The following is a 26,057-nucleotide window of genomic DNA, read 5'->3' as shown; positions in this document are numbered from 1 at the left end:
AGTTTTTATTTCCTGTGAGTTTAAAAAGGCAAGTAAAGAAATGTGATTCTAGTCGCCAGTTGAAGAAGCCAAGGCATCCAGGTAGAATCGTCCGTCGAGATAAGTAAGAAGAGGGATAGCATAGTTGATCTCTTTGTACGAACTGAGTCCGTTCTGTGTCAATAAGACTGAGTGAAAACTAGAAGCTTTTATGGTGGCTGACTCCTTAGAATATGTATGTTGGTGACGTAGTCGAGACGAATCTTTCCCAATACATTTTCACTCTTTCTCTAAAATTTAGCAAGACCCGAGTCTGAAGATTTCAAAAAATTCAAAAATTTTACTTCTAAGTGAGTGAATATCCTTGAGCTCTTGGAAGTTGGTCGCTTTAGTATTGCATATTTAAAACCAGGTGCGTTATCTGACAGGGCCATGCGTTTCGCAGCCATTTCTCATACAATGGAAGAATGTTTAAAAGCGACAAAAGCAGGGCAGAGAGAAAATTTTTAGTTTTTGAAAATCCTCAGGATTTTAGATCTAAGAAGAAGCTATCGCCGTTTTAATTGTCTTTCGATGCTAATGAGTCCTCATAATGCGCAGTTCTAGAAGTCAGTCAAGCACACCATTGACCCGACAAACAACCAATCAACCCATAAAATTGAACCTCATATTAACTCATGATTTCAACTTCGCTGAATATCTCAGAAAAGCGTCTTGATAGCTTATGTAAGCCCAATCACGATCCTCCTTTGGTATTCATGCGCCTCAGAGAAGAACTCATCAGAGTGCCCTCACACACCCAATCAAAAAACAACCCATATTCAAACCACCATAACTCCCCAATCTTCCAAATCAGCCTCTATCACCCACCATTCACCTTCTTTCCCCCGCTGTCAAAAATGTCGCCAATCACATGATCGCACCAGTATTATCAACACTTTATCGCTCTCACCAACTACACCTCCACCAATGCAAATCTTCAACGCAAGCGCCATTCTCAATGTTGGAAGGCTCTCCTACAACCCCAGCCTCTGCCTACCGCACTTAGCTGTTGCATCCTTTGACAAACTTCCAATTCCGTTCAAAATCCCAGGACACGAAGAGGCCAACATCAGAGGTGTTGTTTTGGACAAGGACAACTGTTTTGCCAAAGACAAGGACGACAAGGTCTGGCCTGCTTACAACGACATTTGGGCCGAACTTCAGACGAACTACCCCAAGGAACACTTGCTTATCGTTTCAAACTCTGCTGGAACTAATGATGACACCAACTACGAACAGGCAGAGAAGCTAGAGAAGGACACGGGTGTCACTGTTTTGAGACATCCTACGAAGAAGCCAGGCTGTCATGAGGAGATAATGGCCTACTTCGCCAAACAAGGTATCGAAAAGCCCAGTGAGATTGTCGTCATTGGTGACCGTTTGTTCACTGATATGCTTATGGCCAACATGATGGGTGCTTGGGGTATATGGCTCAGCGAGGGTGTCGAGCTCTCTAACAAGATATGGTGCAAGATGGAGAGGGGGTTGTACGATAGGATGGTAGTGAACCGGGATCCTCCAGTCAAAGCTCCTACTCCGGGTGAGACAGAGGTGTCAAAGCTCTAGTCAATTGAGCTACGTTGTGGATGCTGTTTACGTGATCACTTGATGCTGTTTCGCCTGGCCACTTGTTCAATTTAACTTGAGAAGCTTGGTCCTGGAGCATCAAGTGGGGTATCCAGATTTGCAGCCACAGACTGAATACGCAACTCCAGCCTTTTGAAATCAATGGAAATTCAGGATTTCTTGGTAACGTGCCTTTTGAGAATATAAAGGCAGCTCGCCTCTTTTGTTTGTGTCAGACCCTAAGCACATTTGGTGGACTCGCACCATCTTTTTGCAACCATTCACAAAGATACTACTCCAGAATGCCACCTCGTTTCGACGACGCCATCGATACCCATGAAATCTATGATCAACAAGCACTCAGAAGAACTTCGAATAAGGTCTCCTCTGTTTGGCCCATTTTTAACGGCCTCCACCTCTTTTTTGGCTATGCTGTTATGATAATGAGTGTCTTGCACCTTCAAGAAGTCAGTGGAGTTCCCCATTTCTGTGAGGTATTGCCCTTTATCACCTACATTTCTGTATGTTTGCAACTTTACCAGTTTTAAACACCGCTAACCTCAGGCCATTTTAATGGTTTTTTGTTCAATCAGCACTTTGCCTCCAACAATCTTGGATTACAGGCTAACATTGGTTTTCACGACCTACAAGCTAATTCTTCTGGGTTTGTGGATCGCCAGTGCCGTCATAATGGAAAATGCAGAGGGCCCTTTTATCGTCGATCACTCGGAGATTGATGCCACAAAGTTCCTCAAGGGAATTCATCTTGCCACAGCCGTGCTTGTGGGCGTGTGGGCTTTATTTGGGCTTCTTCGTGTGTTCGTCATATCCAGACATCTTCACTACAAAAACAATCATCTTGTGAGGGACCGGAAGGCGAACAGACTTGATTTGGAAGCTGGCGTTCCTCTTGAACGCCTCCAGAGGGCCCATCTACACTAGAGTCTTAATATACATCTTAATTTATACATATAGCTATAGTACAGCTTGCTTAGAAGTATGCCATCCACAAGGTGTCGGCAGCAGCAAGGTTGTGTGGGTTCACGGCCTGAGCAATAAGCTCCAAGACACTTTGTGTACTCACATTGGAAGTCGAGTTTCCATGGGCCATAGACAAGACTCTCTTGATGATGAGATCAACATTGAGCATCACAATCTCACGGAGCTGGTTGTCCTGAGGAACTGGTCTAGGTGGGTCCTGTTGAGTGCACCAAGAAATGACTTCGTCACGAACAAACAAGGTCAAGTACTGGTCCAAGTCGGACTTGGGTTCCGTAAGAGCTCTGGCAATCACAAGCACGTAAACAGAAAGAATGCCTTCAAGGCCAGACTTGCCAATCAATTTCTGGATGTTAGGCGTCAATCTGAATGGCACCATCTCAGCGTTGTAGAACAACGGAGCTGGACGACCGCCGTTGGAAGAATCCAAAGTAGCATTCTTGCTTGCAATCTTGCATGGCAACATATCCGAAGTCCAGACGCTACCGGAGCCACGGTTCACGTGAATCTTCTGTGGTTGTCTGGTGTTCACGCACATCATGTAAGTGGTGAAGATGAACGAAGCGTACTGAGAGGTGAACTGCTTTCTGAACAACCAGAAGTCCTCGAAGTTAGGGTAAAGGTTCAAGAAGTAGTTCTTCAAGACGGTCGAAGGCACCAAGAGCGACTGGATGGCACTCAAGATCTCCACCCTGATACTCATGATATCGGGCTTGGGCAATCTTGGGTCAAAGGCAGCACGCAACTTCTCGATGGTGTAGATGAATGGTTCGTCGCGGTTCTTGCCCTCCTTGAAGCAGAAGTCCTCGTACACCTTCTGCATGCTGATATCTCTCAGGTCATCGTTGATGATACGGATGTGTGGAGACAATGGAACAGCAATAGGAAGGGTGAACAGGATGTTACGGCGTCTGGTCTCCACCTTCTTCGACAACGAGTCGTCAAAGATTCTGAAAAGCTGGAACAAGCACTCTTCACGGCGACAGTGTCTAGCAGCTGGGAACTGAACAGCAAAAGCGTGAAGACTTCCATCGTGACCACGGATCTTCAATCTCTTGTAGCATGCGTTGGTTCCACGGGCCAAATCGATGGTAGGCAAGAATCTTTCTATCTTCACGAAATGGCTGTTGTTGTCCTTGTTCAACAAGTACTGGCCTGGCACCTCAATGTCCTCGAACTTCTGGTGGTGGAACTCACTCAAGTGAGGACACAAGTTTTCAAGGTTGACCTCGGTGAATCTTCTGTCCAACTTGTCCTCCAAGCGGTCTCTCCATTTCCTCAACTTGATGATGTAGGTCTCCAAGTTTGGCTTTCCGATGACCAAATCCTTTTCAAACTCAGCACGAATCTGCTTAGGAAGAACAGTCTCGGCGAATCTGGTGATGTTGACCTCCGTCACTGGTGGAAGCTTAGCATCCTCCCTAGGGTTTCCAAGACGGTTGAGGTACTGAACACCGTCATTGAGCAATGCCACACCGAGTCTGTAGGCGTCCTCATCGGCAGTGCACTTGAATCTCTGATTGATTTGATCAACCAAGGACTCCAAGGAAAGTGCCAACAACGGGTAGGCGGTCTTCAAAATACCCATGATCTCCTCAACGTACTCCCAGGAACGTCTGATAGCACCAGCTGCTGGAGGCAACTTGGAGTTCTCAGGCGATGAGCCGTTCTTCTGCTTTGGAGACTTGGAGTCCTCGTTTTCTTCCTTGTCCTCTTGCATAGCATCATCTGCCTTCACGGCCTCTTCGTCATTCTTCTCCTCCTTCACTTCTTCGTCATCCTTCTTTTCTTCGTCACCTTTCTTGTCGGACTCCTCAGACTCCTTCTTGGCCTCTTCCAGCTTCTCCTTTTCATCCGATGGTGGATCACCGGTTGCATTGGAAGGAGATGCAGCAGTGGTACTCTTTTGACGATGAAGTTCCATGTACTGACGCTGCTTGGCAGCAAAGTCCTCCTTGGTGGTTCTGAGCTGGAAGTGCAAAGCTTGTGGGAAGCTCTTTGCAATACGGATAAGAATCTGGCGGACCAACTTGGCTTCCTTGTACGACAACGACGAAAGAAGCTGTGGAATGAACGTGATCCAGTACCACACTGGCACCTCTCCTCTGAAGTTCTCGAAAGCCTGTGCCAAGGTACCTGAGCTGTCATCCAAACTGATGAGCCAAAGGATTCTAGCAAGCAACTTTCTGGTCTTTCCGTTCTTGTAGAGACCAGCAGCTTGCAAGTAACAGCTGATGGCGTTGTTTGCATACACCAAGTCAGTAGGGTTCTCCTTGAACCTCTTGTCGTTGAAAACACCCCACTCGGACCAGGCCTTGGGCAAATTGAGATCGATTTGAACAGATGTAGCAAATGCCTTGTTGGCTTCATCCTTGTGGTTGAGCTTGCTCAAGAACATACCCTTCAACGTGAAGAACTCGGCCTTCTGCTCGGTAGCAAAGTAAACCAAATTGGTGTTTCTAATAACATCAAGACCGGTGTTGAGCTCGTTAGGGTTCTGGTAGTGGCACTTCACCTGCTCCTTCAATTTCAAGAAAGCTTCCTGAATTTCAATGTTAGGAAGCTGGTAGATCTTGGTGAGCTGGTTGATGCAAACCTCTGACATGTTGTGCTTTCTGGCGACATGAGCGAAACGGTTGATCACCCATGCAATCTCGTGGAAGCCTCTGTAGGCATAAGAGTTGGCATTTCCGTCAGAGTTGTTCTGTTGCAAGATCGGAATGAATGGCATGTACACCTTGTTGATCACCTGGAAGGCGTGTTGACGCCAGGTGACCAAGTCGTTCCAAATGTTGATGTCATCCCAGATATTTGGAAGTCTTTCTCTCCACACCTGCAACACACGCTTGAGTTCCTGTGACTTCACATCCAAGTTCTGGGCATTGGTAGAAACAAGACTCGAGTACACTTGACTGGCCTCCATGAATTCAACATACTGTTGGAAAGTGTGAAGCAATGGAATATGGGCACCCATGAATCTCTGTGGTAATCCGTGCCATTTTCTCAAGGCCAATTGGATACCTTCGTCACACAACTTGGAAAGTTCTGGCAAGGTTGCCTTCTCCTGGCCATAACCCTGCAAGCAAAGGAAGGTCTCGAATACCTGTCTTCTTGGAGTTGGAACGTCCATCACACTCTTGACTGTCTGCTCCAAGGTATCTCTGTCGGCGTTCCAATCGGCGACTCTCCAGCCACACTCCAAAAGAAGGTCACTGAAGCCTTCATGTTTGGCAAGCTCAGTAAGGATGTCCCAGTGTTGCAACTTTTCAGCACACAAGATCCAGTGGTCTTCCCAAAGGGAGTACTCTGACTGGCCGTAAGGCAAAGCACCACTACGTGCTCTGATCTGAGCTGTTTCGTAGAGCTGCTGTGCCTTATCCCACAAACCGATTTGTTCGTAAGACAAGGCAGAAATCGTCTCAGAGTACTTGGCTCTTCTTCTCCACAAACCATAGAACATATCGTCTTCCTTGAGTGTGGAATAGAGCTTGGCAAGTGCGTCTTGAGTAACTTCACGGACTTCAGCATTGCCATTGACCGACTGGTGCTCGATGTTCTCAAGAATATGGATACCTTGCGACCAGGCGTTGAAGTTAGAAGCAAGACACTCAACAGCAAATGGTGGTAACTGAAGAGACTCGCATCTAGCGACACCTTCCAACAAAGACTGGATCACGTTTGGTCTCACATCCACTTGGCGAGTGTGGTAGTCCTTAGACAACAAGATGACCAAAGATCTGGTGAAGTCCAAGTGGTCGGAACGTGGGATGGAAGAGAACGCAATTGGAAAAATGGTGGACCACACCTGGTGAACAGTCTCACTGCTCTGGTAGAACAAATCGATCATTGGTTCAAGAATAGCGCCAGATCTGATATCTGAAACCTCTTCCAAGAACTTGTTGTGAGATTCAAACAACTCGTCAAGCTCACTGCGGCCATCAATGTCCATGTCCCTCTCCTTGTATGGGAAAGCCGTCAAAGGTGGCAAGGTGTTCTCCTCAGAGATCAACTCAAGCTTGTCGTTGAAGTCGAAAGCACCAAAGAGCAATTGCAAGGCCTGGTTAAGCCATGAGTAGTCTGCAAGGTACTCCCAGTTCTGTTCACGAATGACATAGTAGAGACGTTTGCTGATGTCCTTTTCTAAACTGTGGTTCAAGATGGACATGAGCTTACGACGAATGGAGACCTCGGATGAGCGGGTACCCACCAAGAAAGGCTGCTCCATTCTCACCGTCAACTCAGTACAGCTGAAAGTATCGTCCTCGAAGATGTCCACAATAATCTGGTAGAACTCTTTCGACAAGACAGGTTCACCACGGATCTCAAACACCATCATCTTGGCCAAAATAGCAGCCTTCTCCTTGGTGGTAGGGAAGAGATCAGTCCTTGAAAACACCCACGACTTGACAATCTTGATGATCTTCTCCAAGGTGTCCTTGTCCAAAGACCTTTCGATAAGCTGAGCCAACAAGGACAAGAAGATACGTCTCTGGTCACCTAAGTTGGATATACGCATGGAGCAGAGGTTCAAGATCTTGTCCAATAACTTTGTGGTCATCTTTGCCTCATCGGCAGAGTTGTTGGCCTCCTTAGAGGATGATTGGGCACCCTGGTGGGTGATTGTGATGTGGTCCTTGCAAAGCTTATTGAAGGTTCTCATGATACCAGGCAACAACAGATCGAGGGTTGAAGGTTTGTAGTTCGCCAATGTCCACGACAAAGTGACACCAGCTGCAAGAGAGGTGGTATCACCCAAATCATCCGACACAGTAGTGATCAAATCGTTAATGAAAGTCTTAACCTCAGAGTCTTCATCCTCAGCAGGTTCGGTAGTAACTTCACTGTTGATAGCCTGGAGAATGATACGCAAGACTCTCTGAAGTACCTCTTGAATATCGTGGTTATCCGACTTGATACACTTCTCGAGCAATTTGTGTAAGTAGCCAAGGTTGGACACAATCCAGTCAGGCTTCTTCCACTCCAACACAACACCCAACACCTCCAATGCGTTCAAACAGTAGCCCAAAAGGTTGGAAGAATTAAGATCATTGGAAAGCAAGAACTTCTCAAAGAAGGTCGTCTTCACGGAGACCTCTGGCCAGTGGTTGGGGCTCAAGAGGTCATACAAAATACCCAAAGCTCTTTGGCCAAGCTCACTTTCAGAAGCTCTCTGTGGACTGATGCAGACGTATCTAATCAAGAAAGTCACACAAGCTTCTCTCTGGCCAAATGGAATCTGGTACTCAGGCGAAGTGGTGAAATCAGAGTCACTATCACCATCAGCCTTATCTTCAGTATCCATTTCCAGACCGTCAGTGAGTTTTCCTTGTTGCTTCAATTCATCAGCCTTGTGTTCCCAGTTCAAAATGAGCTCGGCCAAGTCAATGGCAAGAACCTGGTTTTCCAAAGCAGCGTTGGCCAAAATGGTCAACTTACCCATGGCGGTGATAATGTTGGAAATGAAGTGTTCCCTGGCAACGAAGAACAAGTCAGGATGTTGAACAATGAACTGATACACATTCAACACCTGGGTGACATTGAATCCATCCTCGGAAAGCACACGTCTTGGCCACTTCAACCAACTGTTTGGATGATCGTTATCGACAATACGCAAAGACATCACTGGAGCGAGAATGTCGAGAGCTTGTCTCACAAGGTGTCTCGAGTCATTCTGGTGAGCTCTCAACAATGCAACGAACACCTGGGTAGCCAATTTAGCTGGAGTCTCGTAAGCTGCGATGAAGTAAGAGGTGGTCACATAAGCCACCTGCTTGGTGATGTTGTCCTCAAGCTTGATGTAGTTCCAACTGAACTTGACAATATCCTTTCTGTACTGACTCAATTTCTCAGGGGCCCATTTAAGCAAGATCGAGGTGCTCTCAAGAAGAGCGAATCTGTAGCTGTCGATCTTTCCTGATGTCTTGTCTGTGGTGATGTCATGAGTAGACTGCCATACCACCTCGTTGAGCTTCTCTAACCATTCAGTCTTGTCGTCAAAGAAACAGTCGCCATTTTCGGATTTGCTGATTTCGTAAAGGAAAGTGCTGTCAAACACCTTCTTCATGAAGAAAATCTTGGCCTTCAAATTGACATCCTCAGCCAAGAACTCCACTGCTCTAAGCAAGTACGTTTTCTTCTGCTCCACGTCTTCGGATCTGACAACAGTGTCGAAGAAGAACAATTCGAGTTCCTCGTGGACCTTGAGCTCCAAGTTGCAGAGTCTGTTAACAGTGTAGAACACCAAGCTGGTCTCTTCAGGCTTGTGCTGCATGAAGTCCACAATGGTGGTTTGCAATTTGCTGATGGCCTGGTCGGCTTGGAAGTGGTTGCTGGAAACCAAAGGCAACTGGCCCTTGTTCTTGATGATATCCTCCATCAAAGCCGACAAAGAGTCCAACAAAGGAGCCTGCTCTTTAAACCATTCCTTGTCGTATTTGGCAATGGATGCCACGAGATCAACAGTGTTAGCAAACTTAATGACCTTGATCTCTTCAGAAGTCTCCTTCTTGAGATCCTCGAGAATGCCATCCATCTTGGTGATTGCAACGGCACGAATCTTGGGACCATCCTCGCAGCCTGCAAAGTAGGCCAACATGTTGCCGAGCTTTCTGTTCTTGTAGTTGTTCAAGTAGTACTCCAAACAGTTGTCGGCAAATCTGTTCAAGAACTTGAGGACGGGCAATCTGAATGGGGAATCCTGATGACGGTCCAAGTGGCCTTCGAGGTACTGCAACGTGTTGATGATCTCTTCCATGAAGGTGTAGGCCTTAGCTGGCAAAAGATGGAAAATGTTCAAGATAGCCATGACGATTTGCACAGTGTGGTTGTTTTTCAAGTCCTGACCGGCAATCTGGCGCAAAGTGTTAATTTGAGCCCATGCCATCAAATGATCGAGCAACTTACGACCGATCTCCACACGGAAGTATGAGATCAAAAGCTCGAGGAGTCTAGCCAAAGCCTCCAAGCCGGAAACCGTCAACTTCTTGTGATCAGACAAGTTCATAAGCATAGGACGAAGACCGTTCTGCAACAACTCCTTAGGAAGCTTGGCGCTCTCATCAAGACTAGCCTTGAGACCAAGGTGGGCAGCATTGATAATCTCAGTTGACTTGTTGCAAAGAGCCTTGAAGAAGACTCCAAGAATTCTGATTCTGGCCTCTGATAAAGAGCCCAAAGAGAAACCAGGCTTTGTCAAAGCCAAGGAAAGCAACTTGATGCAAACAACACGAAGCTCGACCAACTGCTTAGAAGTTCTATGTTCGTAAAGACGGTGCACATTAGCAAGACTCTCATCTTCCGCATCGACCAAAGCCAAGGCTTCCAAAAGAAGTCTGTTGAGTTCGTCATTGAAGGTCAAAAAGCTGTTATCCAAGTTCAAGCAGAATGTGATAGCATCGATGTTACCAATTTGCATGGGGAATGGGAGAGCTCTCAATGGCTTGCCGAATATAGGTGTCAACAAAAGATGTTTGCATGGACCCATGATTGTGGCCACAGGTACACCGGTAGCCTCTGACAATACCTTCAAAGCTTCTTGAGAAACTTCTCTCACCATTGGGATGGCACTAGCAAGATCGTACACCAAAGCTCCAACAAGAGTCTGGAATGGTTTTTCCAGAATGGTATCCTTGTTCAAGTCTGCGTTACATTCCTTCAAAATGTTCAACACAAGAGACTTGGCCAATTCTCTGACCTCGTAAGGAGCAGTCTCGGGGGTATCTCTCAAAATGAAAAACACCGATCTGACGAGCTCGAATTGGCGCTTGAAGAACCACTTGGGTGGAATGTTCAATTCCTCGAACATGGTCTTCAAACCGAGAACACCGCCAAGCTTGCTGAAGTAGAACTCGCTGTAGCAGCAGTGAGTGAACTTGTAAAACATGGTGCGGAACAATGGCGAATAAAGAGCATCTTCGTCGGAACCAAACAAGGTGACGGTGGTTGTGTAAAGATTCTTGATGATTTGAATACCCTTCTCGCGAACGTCCTTGTCGTAGAAGCTCAAAGCGTAGTTCAAGGCGTTGAAAAAGACAGTCTCACTGATGTATGCCTTGCCTTCCTGGTCCTTGACGGAGAAAGGTCTATCCTTCTTGATCTTGGAGATTATGGAGGTACCAAGGTGAATGAGCGAGAAATGAGTGGTGATGTTGTCAATGAGCTTGCTCGACTCGTCCTTGAGTTCAGGAATCGAGAGGGAGAAGAACAAAGTCTCCAAAAGCCTGGAAAAGAGCTTTTGCTGTCTGTCTAACTTGCAAGCGTCCTTGATATCAGATGGATCAAGTTCTGGGTACTCTGTGAGCTCTTCCTGTTTCAAGAGTTCCACCAGCTCCTGGATGTAAGCACTGTAGTCCTTTGGAATTGGAGTGGTGTCGATGAACAACTTGAGAATACTGGAGAGGTAGTTGAAAGCGCTCACTCTGTAGTGAACCTTGAGTCTGGTGTCTTCCAACAACTTGATTGCAGATTCGATGCCTGGAGTAACCGATACTGGAACCTTGCCGTTGAATCCATGGATTGTGAACAAAGCCTTCACCTCCTGGTCAAGCTCCGACTGTGGCCTCAAAGAATTGCATGGCTTCAAATGCTTGTGGTTTCTGCCACCCAACTTACCAAGAATCCTGATGGCAGTATGCGAATGCTGATGGTGATATGGAACAGGCTCGAGGTGTTTCCACAAAGCAGCCATGATGTCGTCAATCACTGGAGCGATCATTGGGTCAAAGTACTCGGCAGTCAAATTGTCAACACAAAGCTCGAATGTTCTCAAACCCTGGCCGATAAGCTCCTGGTTACCATTAAGTGCGTAGACCAAAGGTGTTGTTAAGTAGTTCAAGTGTGGGAACAAGACAGAAACTCTAACGGGCACATTCAAGCACAACTCAACATAGATGTCTCTTTCGAAGGGTCTTCTGGAATTCACAATCAACCTGTTGAGACTCTCAAGCAACACTGGTAAGATTGGCATGATCTCCTTGTACAAGTTCTCGAATCTTCCTCCATTGATACTTCTGAACAACGTTCTAATCAAGTACGAGTACAAGATTGGCTCGTCAGTCTTGGTAGCCAATCTGAGGGATTCAAGAATCAAGTGGTTCAAGTGTGGGAGAATCACGCTCTCGTTAGCAGTAGGGAACAAGTTAACAGACATAAAGCAGAGCTTGAAAAGTCTGATGAGAATGTTGGATTTGACGTAGTCCACCTTATCTAATTGGTCAAGCTTGGAACGAAGGAATGATATGAGAATGCCGGAGAAGTTTGCCGATGTGATCTCACTGCAAAGGAAGAATTGAGGAAGGTGAAGCAATGCAGCATTCTGGAGCATGGAGTCAAACATGAAGGGCAATTCTGCGCTGACAATCTCATTGAATGATGCCGGATCGATATGAATAAAGATTGTAGCGAAGATCTCCATCAAGTCCTTCTCCTCCTTGGAGGAAGTAATGGGGAGATTAGGTCCTCCAGTGGAGAAGTCGAACGCCTGAGGTTTATTGGCAGTCTTTGGCTTAGTCACGGAGAAAAACCGGAGACAGCTGATACCACCTCTGAACAAGCTTCTGAGGATGTTGATCTCCTCATTAGACGTTAATTTGGCCGACTCGTTCCACTTGTCGTAATTGACAACTTGGCCAGGCTTATTAGGATCCTGTTGCGTAGGCTGAGGAGGAACGGGTGGGTTGCAGTTCTTCAAACCAAAGATCACGGACTTGAGGAAGGTCATGAGCGTTCTAAACAAGTAGCGAGCGTCCTTAAGGAGGTCTGAGCTGTGATTTGGAGAGGTGAGCGAGATTGGTGAGAGCTCCTCGACACTGAACATATCAGCCAATTCGGTTTCTTCACTGTCTGCATTGTCTTCGTCAACATCCATTTTCATGTCGTCATTCTCGGGTTCATTAGTCGTACCGTTTTCGTTGGTGGTTTCTTCTATCTTGTCTTTCTTGGAGCAGTATCTCTCCACTGCCTTTTTAGTTTCGACCTCCTTGAGCTTTCTACGCTCTTCAAACTTGTTGTGACGTCTCAAGATGAAGGCATACTTGTTGTTGAGGCTGTGGAAACGCTTGGCATAGGAGTCGATGATGATCATGAAAAGCTGTCTACCTTCTAGCTTATTAGGCAACTTCATGATACGCTCAACCAAGTTCAAAAGCAATTTGGCACTCATGATCTGGACCGTCAAGGCCAAAGAGTCGTCCTTCAAAAGGTCACAATAAATTTGCACCGTAGACCAGATCTGCTTGGGCGTCAACTCGTTACGAACGTTATGGATAAAGTCGGCCACGGTGGAGTATGCTAGAGGTCGAAGTGTCTCAAACGATGTCAAACCATGGCCAATGAGCACCTTCTCGTCGAACAAAAGCTCGATTTTGGGAATAAACTGTGAGCGGAAGGAGGTGGACAAAATATGGCGTGTGGCGTGGAGAAGCTCTTTTCTGGCTACAGAAAGCTCAGCAGGACAATCTTGCAAAAGTCTGAGGATCACGTCTGGGACGACTCTGGCTTGGTTTTGAGAAAGATACTGATTGGCGTATCCTCTGATGAACACGTATGCGAGGAAAGACGCAGCCTTCACCTGGCCCAAGATGTACTCGGAATAGGCCTGTCTGTTGGTGATTTCCGGTGAAATGGCCGTGACGGTGGGTGCCGTTTTGAGGTGCTCTTCCCTGAACTCCTTCTGCTGCTCAACCTGGAGCAAGAGGATATTGATGATCTTTGGGAGGAATGTGGGAAGCGACAGTTGGATAAGCGTGCTGTATGACGAGAAAAGCGACACCATGGTGATGGGACATTCAGCCAACGTCTTGAACGAGTACATGGCTTTGCGTAGCGGTTTGGGGTTTTCGTCTCCCAAGGAGGCCAGGGGCAGCATCTCCTTGGAAAGGTCGTCCTCGGTCTTTGGCGAAGGCTCAGCTTCACTGAACACCTCCTTGACTGTCTGCTCCATGTTGTCGTAGACCTTACCGATAATCTCCACAAAAGGCTCCACGCGGTCCGCCAAAGTGCTCTTGTACGCCTTGTGCAAGCTTGTAATGATCTTCATACAAAGCACGCCGTTGTCCTCGTTTTCGTTTTCCAAGCTTCTCGTCAAGGTCTCGAGAATCAGCTTTGAAAACGGCTGGAAAGTGTCGGTCATGATGGATCTATGGATGATTTCAAGCACCAGATTACGCAACTTGTGCTCTGGACTGCTGCTGTCGAAGGCAATGGGCACCTCGTCAAGAATCTTAAGGAAAATCGGCACCATGTTCTTCAAAAAGTACTCGTACTCGGCTGCTCCGTTGAAGGCTTCAATCATGTCTAGAAGCTCCAGGAGCACGGACTGGGCCTCCTTGTAGTCCTGGCCCGAGTCCTTGAGCCGCTGGACGAAAATGTCGAGCTGCTCCGTGTACTTCATTGTGGATATCGTGGAATTAAGAAGCCGTAGTACTGGTGTTTATGGTGCTTTCCAGGTCGCGGTGAAAAAAGTGGGAATGAGGTTGGCTCGGTGAGTCTCTGGGCACGTGAGATGCGTGTGATGTAGGTCATGTGATGTGTTATATGTCGGTCGTGCAGCCCCGACCAACGGTGGTCCAGAGAACGAAGAGCCCCGGCGGTCCATGAAAGAGCAAAAAGGCTCAAATTTATAACTTTTGAAGTTATAAGAATAGTCAAATTCGCTGACTGGAATTTTGTGATTACCCTGCAGGTCAATGGGTTGGGGACCTGGGTCGCGTCTGGGGTAACCCAGTGAGGCTTCGAAACAGCATAAGCATGTACATGCACCAAGGGTAAACAGTTAGAGTGCTAAAAGCTAGATGGTGTACTGGGAGGGGTGAATAATGTCAATTGTTTCTTGTGCTTTATGGAAAATAAAGTTGACTGTTATTTGGTGTGTATGCACATTCAGCCTCTCGCTATGATAAGGTTCACGAAAACGAAGGGTCTAATGTATGGAGTCCAGCGAAGGCGTTCTAAATGTCTTTTTCCAAAGACTTAGTAATATTAATGTCTTGTGATTTCAGTGGCATGGCGAACCAGAAATTGTTATAGTATCAGGGCTCCAAGTATTGAGTGTCTCCATAATAAGTCTTTCTTTATTGGTGTATGAACATGATCTTACCAAAACCACCTACTCAAAATTCTGGACTCATGAGATGAATCAGCCCAATTACCCTAAAAAACTTAATATTCATGGCCAATGTTCATCAATTGAATTGAACGACATAAGGTCACCCTGGATGCCGCCCCGTCTGCGAAATCTGAAACCACCCTGCTACACTCACACAAGTCTAGATTTAACCTTAATTTCTATTCATACCAGCATACGAAACACATGCCTTGTTTCAGACGTACCCGTATTTCTTGGGATCGCCATAGTAGTACCGCTCCTGCTGCATTGGGTACAGCTGCTCGGGCTCTGGCTCCTTCTCTGGCTTCTTCCCCCGCATATCTTGAAACACCAGTTTCACTAGCATACCCAAAACGACCAAAAGAAACGCAAACGCCGTCCACGTCATTGCTTCAGCACGGCCTCCTTTGGACGCAACGACCATACCCATTGAGCTCGGTCCTACAAGCCTTATTGCCGACGCAACCGTCTGATGTTGAAGCATCAGGCCAAGTCCCCAGATGAGGATGTTGAGAAGACACAAGCCCACAGAAATCTTGCGTACGAGAGGCTTCGATGGCAACAATGGGATGGCACACCAAAGAACCGTAAGAAGAAGAAGCACCACAAAGATAAGACTAACAACGACCAAACGCGGGTGGCACGCATCGGTGAAGCCCAGGGAGATCTCAGCAAGAGAAATTTTGGTGCCCTGAACATCCACCGAAAGGTACTGGTCCAACGAGGTGAAGTTTCCAGCACCGGAGCACACCTTCTTGCCGTTTTCAAGGCCAGCACAGATACCCATGTAGTTCGCGGTAATGTAGCGGTCAGCAAGCAGAGAGGCGTTATGGGTGACCAATTCATCAAAGGCATCCGCTGTAGTATTGAAGCGTAACTTTATCATGAACACAGACGAGTAGGCTGGTGCAGTGGAGACATTGCCTATGAGGAGGAACCCCAAGAGGAACAATGCAATGATGAGGGAGACCAAGGTGAAGGTCTTGCAAAGAAGCGAAATGCAGAACATCGTTAGTGGGCCATAGAGGAACCAGAAGAGCATTTATAGTTGGCAATGTGTGAGGGTTGTTTCGGAATAGACACCAGGCGAGCCTTTTTCGCAGCCATTTTTCGCAGCCAAACGGTTTCGCACCCACCTCAGATTTAGGCATAAACCTGGACTAACTTACGAGCACCGATCCAGGCGCATCTAGCCAACAAAATTGCAGTGGCTGGAACCATAAGCGCCTGGAACACCTCGTGGCGAGAACGCAATTTGAAATCAGCCTCGACCGTATGCGTGCCCTCGCTTTCAAACAGGCCCTTCTCGTAGAAGACCTTCATGAGCTCGTCCTTCTCGGCCCAGATATCGAGAAGCCACTTTTCAAAAGCAGCCAAGGTCTCGGGCGGCACGTTGTCCACGTCAGCCAGGTCGTCGTCGCCCAAAGGAATATCCTTGATGGCAAATGCACGGATGTGGTAGTTGATCTTGGAGGGACCGTAGCCTTTGATGTAGTATGCCTTCAAAGTGAAAACCTCTTCTCCGTAGTCCTCGGCTGTGAGACCCGTGTAGCCGCAAGTCACGTCGTAGACGTACTCGGCGGTGTCTCTCAACGAGCGCAACATGAGGAACAAGCCACGCACTCTAGGAAGCAAAGTGTGCTTCAATTCGGGTCTGCCTAGCTTCTTGGCAAACTTGTTCAGGCGTTCCCTCGTATGCGGCGAGATGACCGTGCCTTCAGGGAAAATGATCATTTGGTACGGCCAAAGCGCCGTGGTGCCCTTGGCAGCCTCTGGGACCTTGCCCTTGGGCCAGATCAGCACACCCGGTAGCGTAGTGGACTTTGAGGTTGACGTAACGTGAGACACGCCGGAAGCGGGGCCCATGCCCCTGGCGTCGGCATCTATTTCGAGCAAGCTGTTTGTAAGGTTGACCTTGTCGAGGTCCCACTTTCTCAGGAGAAACAAGAACTTGAAGTTCTGCATTCCCGGGCCCAAGATGGGGATGTTGGCCAACGCCGCCTTGAGCACAATGTAGACGGAATCGGCAAAACGGCCCGTGTAGTTGACAAACCACAAAAACAACCAGTCGGTGTAGATCTGGTGGTTGCATATCCACACGGAGTTGGGCACAATGCTCAGGATGAGGTTGCCCTTGGAGTCCACCCTGAACAGGGTCTTTTCCGGAATGTGGTTTTCGTCGTAGGTGACGGCGATTCTCGGCGGGTTGATCAACACAGTGAGAAACGTCAAGATCTGGATGAACTGGCGCTTGGTCAAGTTGAGAATGGCGTGGAACGCCTTCTTCTGCCTATAGAGAAGCATTCTGGCTACGCCCTGGGTGAATCTGAGACTGAGGCAGCCAATGATGAACGCAATGGCCACCATGGCCGTACGAGCCACTGCCACGGGCCAGGAATGGCGAGAAAGCAGCATGGCGAGGAAATTGGGGTGTGGAATGTGGAAGTAGAAGGTGTATTAGAAAGCAAAATATGTAGTGCGAAAAGTTGGGTTTAGCCGAGGACCTGGGCCGGAGGCGGGGGACAATTCCAGCGAAATCGGGGAAGCCATGGATGGGAGAATTTTGAGAATTGAGCGTTGAAGGAGGTGGGAAGAGTTTTTGAATTTCGTTCCTTTTGCCGAATGCAATTGATCGGATGGTGGATCATCGTGATGAGCCGCGGTTTGACGTAAGCGAATGCTGGTGTTGCTGCATCACGGTGAATGCACAGGAAGAGGCAATTGGTCTGGGAGGCGACTCTCAACTTTTTTGTAATTAATTTCAGAAATCAGTAGTGTAACTTTCCAGAATCCATGAGATCTGACTTGGTTTGGGGCGCTGGGCCGACCAATCGCGGGGGAGATAAGACCTTCACGATCAGGGCTTATCGTGGGCTGATCGCGGCGTGAGGCATCCCAAAGGGTGTATGGTTTGATTTGGGCTGCGATTTTGGAGGTGATGTCGGTTGAGTTTGGGAGGCTGTGGGTGATTTTTCCGTGTCGGTTTGTTCATGAATTGCTAGAGTTGGCTGTATGGCATGACTAAACGGCAGTTCCAATTGGGATACTTAGACAGTTTGTCCAATTGTTATGAGGTTTTGTTTAAAATCGTCATAAGTTTTGATTTATCTGGCTTTTGGGGGCCTTCGGTGCCTCAGTGCCAAGTGTGGTGTTGTTGGGTCTTTTCGCAGCCATACCTCGGTCCAAGAAACAGCCAAGTCCGAGTCCGATGGTGGGTTGTGGAGATGGTGGGGGCGATCTAAGAGAGGTCAATTTGCCAGGGTTTTGTTATTCCGAAAACATCACTTTTTGGAGTTTCACGGCTTTAAATTCAGCCAACGCTGGTTTCACTATCAGCACCTTGTATCCGCATCTCGTCTTGTGATGCATCTAATCTGAGAGTCTCGCTAAATCAACCAAACCACAATCAAATGATCCAATGAGAATCTGTTGCTGGGTGCTTTGAAGCTCACTTTCAAAATCCAGAGCACACACACAAACCATTTGTTTGCTGCCACAAAGGGTATCTACCACGTCTCATAACCTTCCGCCGTGCCATACACCTCCCGCTTTGTCATACACCACTTCCCGCCTTAAACCCTATGCCTGAGGTTTTCATCATTTTCGTTGCAGTTCTCAAATTCACCGACTCACCATCAACTCTTTCCCACCCTTACCAACTATCCCCCCAAAACCCCCATCCATCGATGTACCACTCAGGGATCAGATCTGGCGGCTAAATCCACCTGCTGCAGAAGCCACTCACTAATCCACAAAACCTCAGAAAGCAACCGTATCAGAGGCTATGTAGCGTTGTCTCAGAGCAAAACCACAAAACCCACCTTGATGACCGCAATTTCCAGTGGTGGAAATTTCGCAGCCACTCGTCTTATATCCGGCGGGGCCACCCACGCCGTTTTCCTTTATCCCGACGTCGTAAATGTCCGCCGGGTGCATGTTCAAGGCAAACGTGCCATTATGGAAACAAAAAACGAAGTTTCACTTTTTGCACGAAGATTCACTTTTTGCATTGCACATGTAGAGCGGCTCAGATCCATAACGGCCCAATACGTGCCGATCCGCGTCGGTGACTGCGACGCAACTTTGGTCGATTCTTAGGAGCCGTTCATGAAGTATTCGTTGGCGTCCAATTTGGCAAAAACCAGGTTTTGAAAAACTACCAGGTTTTGAAAAACTCAAGATGAAAGTCTTAAAAAAGTCAAAAATCACAAACCCTCCGAAATCTCTCCTCCCACAAACTGCCTCGTATATGCCCGGTGTACACCGCTCGCTTGTTGCGCCCACCCGTTAATCACCGATGCCTCGGTAGATCCCACAATGGCACCGGAAATACGCCAGCCACGCCACAGAAAATACAAAAATCCCCCAAATCCAAAACGACCGGACCGCTAAATATATAGAAAAATCCAAATCAAACCCTCCTCCCGTTATCTCGACGAAAATGGCATTTGGCGCCCTGGCGTACGGCGACGCACCTGTCAAAAACAGCGGCTTTTGCGCGTTTGCAGCCAGCCCCACAAAACCAGAATACCATAAAACCGATGATGTTTTGTTTCATTTCAAAGTTTCACAATTTCACACTTCAATATAAATGGCCTCTCGAAAACTCCTTGGCAGAATACTATATCTCCAGCTTCCCCACATTCAAGCCTAGGCGATGCGCTAGTCTGTGCACCTGCCGCACAACGGCTCTCCACTGTTTTCAGCCCGATGGCACAGACCACGCCAAACGCTGACGCATGAAGAAAGGAGAATTAAAAATTTTATTCAAAATACGCTTGCTGCAACAGCCCATATATATATTGCTGCTTTCTCCCGCCTTTTGCTTTTTCTACTCTTGTGTAACCTGGTCGTGGCTCGCCCTCCTGCCTTTGTCACCTGCGCTATCGGTTATTGTTCCTACCGGCCGAGCCTCCTCTTCCACATCAGAATCTCCCACTACTACTTTTTTTCCTGAACGCCCTTATTTATTAAACGGTCCCCGCCGAATCCTTATAGACTTTTAGACCTCGCGTTCTTCCACTAAATACTCATCAACCATATCGTCCCCACCACGTCCTCAAACCTTAAAGTGCTCCAGCTATGCCCTCCCGCTCAACCTCCCCAGCAGCGTCTCTAGCTAGCTCAGTCTCGCTAGATTCCAGTGCTGAAGGCACCCAGGCGCCACAGACATATGTCGATAAGAAATCCGTCACGCCCACGTCCTCGCCGAATGGCCTACCCGACTTGGAGCAAGGCCTGGTCAACCACCTGGTTCAGGCGCTGGAGAAGATGCTGATCAAGGAGATGAAACAGCACGTCAAGCCCATGTCTGCTAGAAGAGGTCTTTTGGCCCGGCTCCTGATCATTCCGGAGCTAGACGATGCCAGAAACTACACCCCCAACATCAAGTTCGTCATCGTGATCATCGTCGCTTTCGCAGGTATATCGGGCCCCATGGGCACGAGTATCATCTTGCCGGCCGTCAACGACGTCTCACAGGACCTAGATACGACCTCCTCCATCGTCAACGTCTCCGTCGGTATCTACCTTATCTCCCTCGGTGTGTTCCCCATCTGGTGGTCCAACTTCTCCGAGAAGCACGGCAGAAGAAGCGTCTACGTGGTGTCGTTCATCTGGTTTTTTGCATTCTCCATTGGTTGCTGCTTGGCTCCCTCCATCAGCTCCCTCATTGTGCTTCGTCTCTTGGCAGGTGTGGGTGCCTCTGCTGTTCAGGCATGTGGTGCTGCTACCGTTTCTGATTTGTACATCCAAGAAGAGCGTGGGTATGCTTTGGGGCTTTTTTACCTAGGTCCCCTTCTTGGGCCGTTTCTTTCGCCAATTATCGGTGGTGCTGTGGCTCAGGCTTGGGGCTGGAGAGCAACCATGTGGGTCATGGTGATTGTCTGTGGCCTCAACGTCCTCACCATCATCTTCCTTTTACCAGAAACCCTCAGGACTGAAGACTCCATGATTGCCGTGAGAGGCAGACTCAAGGAGGAGTTGGGCTCGCCAGGACTGGATCCGGATGCCCCTACTGAAGAAGCCCTCACAAGATATGCCACCAACTTGTCCCAAAACTCTTCCATGAGAAGAGAAGCCTTTAATGATGAGACCGCTTGTGACCCAGTTTTGCCCACCTTGAGTAAACTCACCACCAATCAGCTGGCCTACTCCAGACGTATCAAGGAACAAGAATTAATCCAAGCAGAAAGCAGACCTCCAGTGGACCACACTAAATGGTCTCACCTCCTTTACGACTACTTCATCAGACCCACTCATGCCCTTATCCTCCTCACATATCCTCCGGTCACGCTTACCATTGCATACTCATCCATCTGTTTCTGTGTCATTTACTTTTTCAACATTACCATCACCGAGGTCTACGGTGGTGACCCATACAACTTCAGTACCGTCATTGTGGGTTTAATGTATATCCCTAATTCTGTCACCTACTTGATGGCCTCTGTTTTCGGAGGAAAGTGGAACGACTGGCTTATCAAACGACTGGCCAAGCGCCATGGTGAATTGAGACCCGAATCTCGTTTCTCATGGAATGTCATCACTGCTGTTGCTCTCTATCCACCAGCGTGTTTGATTTTCGGTTGGTGTCTCAAGTACGGTGAGCACTGGGTCACTCCATTGATTGGAACAGCGCTTTTTGGTTTTGCTTCGATGCTCGTCATTGGTGTCACTGTGACATATCTTATCGATGTCTTGCCTGGAAAAGGTGCCACTGGTGTTGCCTTAAACAACTTGGTCCGTCAAGTCCTTGCAGCTGTGGCTATCTTCGTCACCGTTCCTTTGATCAATGCCTTGGGAACAGGAGTCTTGTTCTCCATTATCATGGGCGTTATTCTTGTGGCAAGCTTCACCATATTAATTCTTAAACGCACTGGTGGATCACTTCGTGAACGTTATGATATTATGGACTACTATGCGCGTCTCTAAGGCGCAACCCTAACTTATTTAATGGCATAATGCATTTATTGAGCCTTAGGCTGGCAGTGTAAAATGTCTTCGAAGAGGTAGTCCACATTGAGACCCTCATCCTTCAAGAACGAGAGCTGTGGTAATATGATGGCCAAGAGTTCTTTGTAGTGTTGGTCGTCCTTGACGTACCAAATTTTGCCCTCCTTAAAAAGTAACGTTTCTTCTGCGTGTTTTTTGATGATATCCACCAAACGGGACATTTCCGAAATGCACCACGTAATGAACCCACTAGAGTCGAGGTTGCCATGTCTGGAGTCATGAAGCAATCCCTCGATACACTCGCCATATATCTGCAACGCCCGGCGTATGATCAGAACGTATATGATGGTTAAGTTTGCGAGGTAGTTGATGATGTCAACCTTGGTTGACCCATGAGCGTTGGATATGAGCTTACCCACAGTCTTTGATAAGTGAGCAGATAAAGCCTCCAAGATGGCCGAAATACCTTCACTTTGCATATCGAATTGCGAGTAGTAGCTGAGAAGCTCTGAGATGGTCTCATTTGTGTATGTCAGAATGTTATGCTGCAAGTCGAATTGAAGGTTTTGCTGAATCTTGAAACGTCTGTTGCCCAACTTGAGCTTCACGACATCCACAAGAATTCTCAACTCTTCTAGAGCACCATCGTCTTCTTTTGATTTGAAGCCAGCAACACGCATGACAATGCTGGCGACCTTTTGATCGATAATAGTCATGAGTTGCGTGGCTTGCGAGTAGTTATTGTGAGCGAGGTCAACGTCCACCTCATCGAGCTTATCCTCTGCATTTTTGAGCTCCAAAAATAGCCTCTGTGGCAGCTTGTCGCTTCCAGGTCTCTTGATACCTGCTTCTTTATTGTAGTCGTGTGACCGGTTTCTGGAATGCACTCTGGCAGAAATATCCTGTAAAATAACGTCATTACTGTGTCTTTGTCCACTTGTACGTCTGTTGAAGCCGACGTCCTCCGTCGACCCACTTCTAGAGTGTCCTTGAAGGCCTGATGAACGGAGAGACTCGCGCAAATTACGCAGCTCCAGCTTGTCATCGTGTAGACTTGCAGAGCTACTATTGAGACCGTAGCCAAATTCTCCACTAGCCCGAACGTTTTTGGGCTCTTCATCCTCAATCATCTTGTTTCTCTGTGCGAGCTCAGCCTTGCCCTTGTGGTAAGCATTCATGACTCGCGTGAAATGGTCGTAACGATCGGTTTGGTAGACATAGCTGAATGAAGGAGCCCGGAGGTTAATGACATGTATCTTTTCGCCCTTGCTCGAAACTTGAGATGGAGCTTGAATCTCAGATATGTCCACCAGTTGAAGGGGCCAACAGTAGATGGCCTGAAGACGCTTGGAGCTTCCTTCCTGGGGCAGTTTCCTTGTTGCCACCATCACCAAGTCGTTGAGCAAGAACAAGTGGATAGGCCTGCTTGGTTTCCACGTACCAATGTTGATTTCGTGCCAGCGACCACTTTCAGCGAGAACGTGTCTGCCAGGAATAGCCTGGATGTATTTTTGAGCACCGTCAACGTGTTTGAAGAGCGATTGCAACTCAGTTGCCCACATTTTCTGAAGCACCAAGACAGATGACCTGTCTTTCCTTTTGTTTGGCACATCTAACGATCCACCATTGTAGCCCTGGTTCTTAGGAGCCTCCTGCTCGATAGCAAGTCTTCTTTCGGCGGCTTCGGCGAATTCAGCCAATATCTGGTAGAGCTCTTTCGTGGATACTCGAAGCGTGACCAATTCCTCCTGGGTGACCCGAAGGTCGTCGGTCAATTGCAATATGTTCTTCTGGTTGGTGTTGATTCTGCTCTTGATGTCGGTATCCAAACTACTGTTCTGCGCAAGCAAGGACTTGTAAAAGTCGTCAATTACCGTCACGTCCTTGTCGTGAAGCTCTGTCTTGATGATCTGTACGATATCATCGTCATTGGACGCTCTCCTAGGAGCAGCGAAGCTTCTGACCAGCCCCACGTCCGAATTGTTCGTTCCCGTTCGGTACATTGCTGCTCCAGGCACCGGAGGCATCATTGAAGGGTCAAACGGCACCGCCGCCGATGCCTGGATCGACATTCGCCGGTTGTGTCTTCTATTGGAAGCGGCTGTTTTCGGCACTTGAAGAGAAGTACCATACGGGTCGTTTTCTGCCGAATTTTGGGACACGTTGGCATTGGCGTATGGGTTTGCCGGAGCCTTGCCCCCGCCCATGTGCCATGGTGCCCTGCTTTTTCTGTTCAGCTTGTCCATACTGAAGAGTACACTTTGGTGGTTGTGTAGATAGTGGGACTTGACCAAGCCGGGCGTGTCTGCCACGAAACCGGCAAAACCGTCTGAAATTTGGTGAAAATTTGGTTTTAAGTTATTTTTGTGGTATTTTTTGCCTCTATTTAGTTTTTATTGAAATTTATGGCCGTCTGGATTTTTGGCATGTGTCTCGTCTATTTTCACTGGAAAGACAGCTTGAGGCTGGTTCTGTTTAGTGCGACCAAAAGTCGAGGACCGTTACAACGAAAAGATCAAAAAATGAACATACACGGTTGTTTTGAAAAATTTTTATTCTGAAGACTTCTATAACACGATACCTCTATCCAGTAGATTTTTCAAAACAGAGAACCCCCCTCAAACACTAAAATAACGTTACACCGTCTGTGGGCTGGTTACTCCTGCACCAGCCAGTAAAACTTCATCTTCAACTACACCTTCTCTCCACGAATGTCCCTTACGAGTTTGGAACTTAACTACCTCATCTGGAGGTACCTTCAGGAAAGTGGGTTCGAGCTAGCGGCGTACGCCCTACAACAGAGCTCCCAGTGCCTTGAATATGAACACGACAAGAACAAGTTGATAGACGCCATAGAACCAGGCTGTTTGGTCAATCTTGTACAGAAAGGCATCCTCTACACCTTCGTTGAGGACGCTGCTGAGGGCAAAAACGAACGCATCTCCCTCGTAAACGCTATATTGAAGGAGAACGAAAGCCGTGTTGACAGTCTAGAGAAGGACTCACTGCGATTCACCTTAAAGAAGGACACCGTTGAAAACGGCTCAAACGACGTGGATATGGACGAGCTGGCCGTCAGTAACGGTAAGGGTGAAGAGGAGAGTGAAGAAAAAGAGGAGGAGCCCGAGATTATAGAATTCTCGACAAAGCTTCTAGAGCCGTCTACTCGGTTTACGAGCTCGCTAGCAGCTGAATACCACCCTACCTCCCCCGTGCTAGCTTACGGCTGTGACGACTCTACGGCCAAAATCCTTGCCTTCGAAAACGGCGCCATCGCTGAAACGGTGACGCTAAACTACCCACCGCTCATAAACGGCAGCGACGACACTCCTTTACCCAATGAAATCACTACAATCTCCTGGGCGCCTTTAGGCACCATGGTGCTCACAGCAGGCGTGAATGGCGAAATCAGAGCATGGACGCCAGACGGAAAACTCAAGAATATTGTAAACACGCCAGTGGACTCCACGAAGGTGGCTGCACCTCTTCACACAGTGTCCTGGAGCCCGCGTGGCCAGTTTGTGCTTACCATTGACACTACAGGAATCGTACGTATATGGGAAGGTGACAATCTTACGCCAATCCAGGAGCTCCGAAGCCACGAGAATGTTGGCTCTGGTTGTCTTGAGGCCTGCTGGGTCAGCGAAAACAAGTTCGCCCTCGCAACGTCAAAGAATGCCATCAAAATTAATACGGTCAATCCTCAGGCACCATTTGGCTCCGCTGAGTCCGTTGTTACAGTGGGTCTCGTTGCCGGTCACAATAATGCAATCACCAACCTCACATTCAGCCCAGTTTCCAAGCTCCTAGCGTCCTCCTCCGACGTCGACTACGCCATCAAGGTGTGGAACAGCCTGTCTTCCCGCGATGCATTGGAGCTCAATGTGGCCAGCGAAAACGATGCCGACATCAGTTACCACACATCACCTATAATCGGCCTCCACTGGCTCACAGGACCCAATGACGTCCAAGGCAACGAGTTACTCTCTGTGTCTATGGATGGTGTGGTTAACGTGTGGGACGCTTTCACAGGAGAAGCCATCAAGAGCACTAATATATTTAAGAGTCCCGAAAGTTACCACTTTGGCGAACACAATGCCATCGACACCAGCAATCCCTTAATATTCGCCAGTGCCGTGTCCCACGACGCCCGCTTCTTGGCCATTGGAGACGACACTGGCAATGTGACAGTATGGGACATAGCTACTAAGCGTTACAGGGGAACCACCACCAGCCTCCGGTGTCTAGGGTTCTTTGAGTTCAAAGAGCAAGACAACGCCAAGGACGTGGGTATCTGTGATCTAGCATGGGACAGCAAGGACGAGCTTCTTACGGTGTGCTACAAAGGTAGCGAGAGCATTGTGCTCAAGTGGAACGGTTACGAGTGATCGAATCTGTAACTCTGTATTATTATGTA

The 26,057-nt window shown here is 47.9% G+C and overlaps 7 protein-coding genes across 7 annotated transcripts; 3 read left to right on the top strand and 4 right to left on the bottom strand.

Annotated features, from left to right (window-relative positions):
- Positions 1 to 948: 948 nt before the first annotated feature.
- Positions 949 to 1,587, top strand: C7M61_001994 (phosphatidylglycerophosphatase; the record flags this gene model as incomplete). The annotated part of the gene is made up of 1 exon (XM_024857384.1): positions 949 to 1,587. One exon carries the CDS (start codon positions 949 to 951, stop codon positions 1,585 to 1,587), a length of 639 nt encoding a protein of 212 aa, XP_024714520.1.
- Positions 1,588 to 2,578: 991 nt separating this feature from the next.
- TRA1 (histone acetyltransferase) lies at positions 2,579 to 13,975 on the bottom strand (the record flags this gene model as incomplete). The annotated part of the gene is made up of 2 exons (XM_024857383.1): positions 2,579 to 4,817; positions 4,839 to 13,975. 2 exons carry the CDS (start codon positions 13,973 to 13,975, stop codon positions 2,579 to 2,581), a joined length of 11,376 nt encoding a protein of 3,791 aa, XP_024714519.1.
- Positions 13,976 to 14,903: 928 nt separating this feature from the next.
- FIG1 (Fig1p) lies at positions 14,904 to 15,698 on the bottom strand (the record flags this gene model as incomplete). The annotated part of the gene is made up of 1 exon (XM_024857382.1): positions 14,904 to 15,698. The coding sequence occupies one exon, from the start codon at positions 15,696 to 15,698 to the stop codon at positions 14,904 to 14,906; it is 795 nt and encodes a 264-aa protein (XP_024714518.1).
- Positions 15,699 to 15,832: 134 nt separating this feature from the next.
- Positions 15,833 to 17,104, bottom strand: C7M61_001991 (putative acyltransferase; the record flags this gene model as incomplete). Its single annotated transcript, XM_024857381.1, has 1 exon — positions 15,833 to 17,104. One exon carries the CDS (start codon positions 17,102 to 17,104, stop codon positions 15,833 to 15,835), a length of 1,272 nt encoding a protein of 423 aa, XP_024714517.1.
- Positions 17,105 to 19,771: 2,667 nt separating this feature from the next.
- On the top strand, positions 19,772 to 21,619 carry QDR3 (Qdr3p; the record flags this gene model as incomplete). Its single annotated transcript, XM_024857380.1, has 1 exon — positions 19,772 to 21,619. The coding sequence occupies one exon, from the start codon at positions 19,772 to 19,774 to the stop codon at positions 21,617 to 21,619; it is 1,848 nt and encodes a 615-aa protein (XP_024714516.1).
- Positions 21,620 to 21,654: 35 nt separating this feature from the next.
- On the bottom strand, positions 21,655 to 23,886 carry EXO84 (exocyst subunit; the record flags this gene model as incomplete). The annotated part of the gene is made up of 1 exon (XM_024857379.1): positions 21,655 to 23,886. One exon carries the CDS (start codon positions 23,884 to 23,886, stop codon positions 21,655 to 21,657), a length of 2,232 nt encoding a protein of 743 aa, XP_024714515.1.
- Positions 23,887 to 24,351: 465 nt separating this feature from the next.
- Positions 24,352 to 26,028, top strand: C7M61_001988 (uncharacterized protein; the record flags this gene model as incomplete). The annotated part of the gene is made up of 1 exon (XM_024857378.1): positions 24,352 to 26,028. The coding sequence occupies one exon, from the start codon at positions 24,352 to 24,354 to the stop codon at positions 26,026 to 26,028; it is 1,677 nt and encodes a 558-aa protein (XP_024714514.1).
- Between the last annotated feature and the right edge of the window lie 29 nt (positions 26,029 to 26,057).

The sequence above is a fragment of the Candidozyma pseudohaemuli genome (genome assembly GCF_003013735.1).
Source record: "Candidozyma pseudohaemuli strain B12108 chromosome Unknown scaffold00003, whole genome shotgun sequence".
NCBI lineage: Eukaryota > Fungi > Ascomycota > Pichiomycetes > Serinales > Metschnikowiaceae > Candidozyma > Candidozyma pseudohaemuli.
This window is presented reverse-complemented; position numbering and strand designations above follow the sequence as displayed.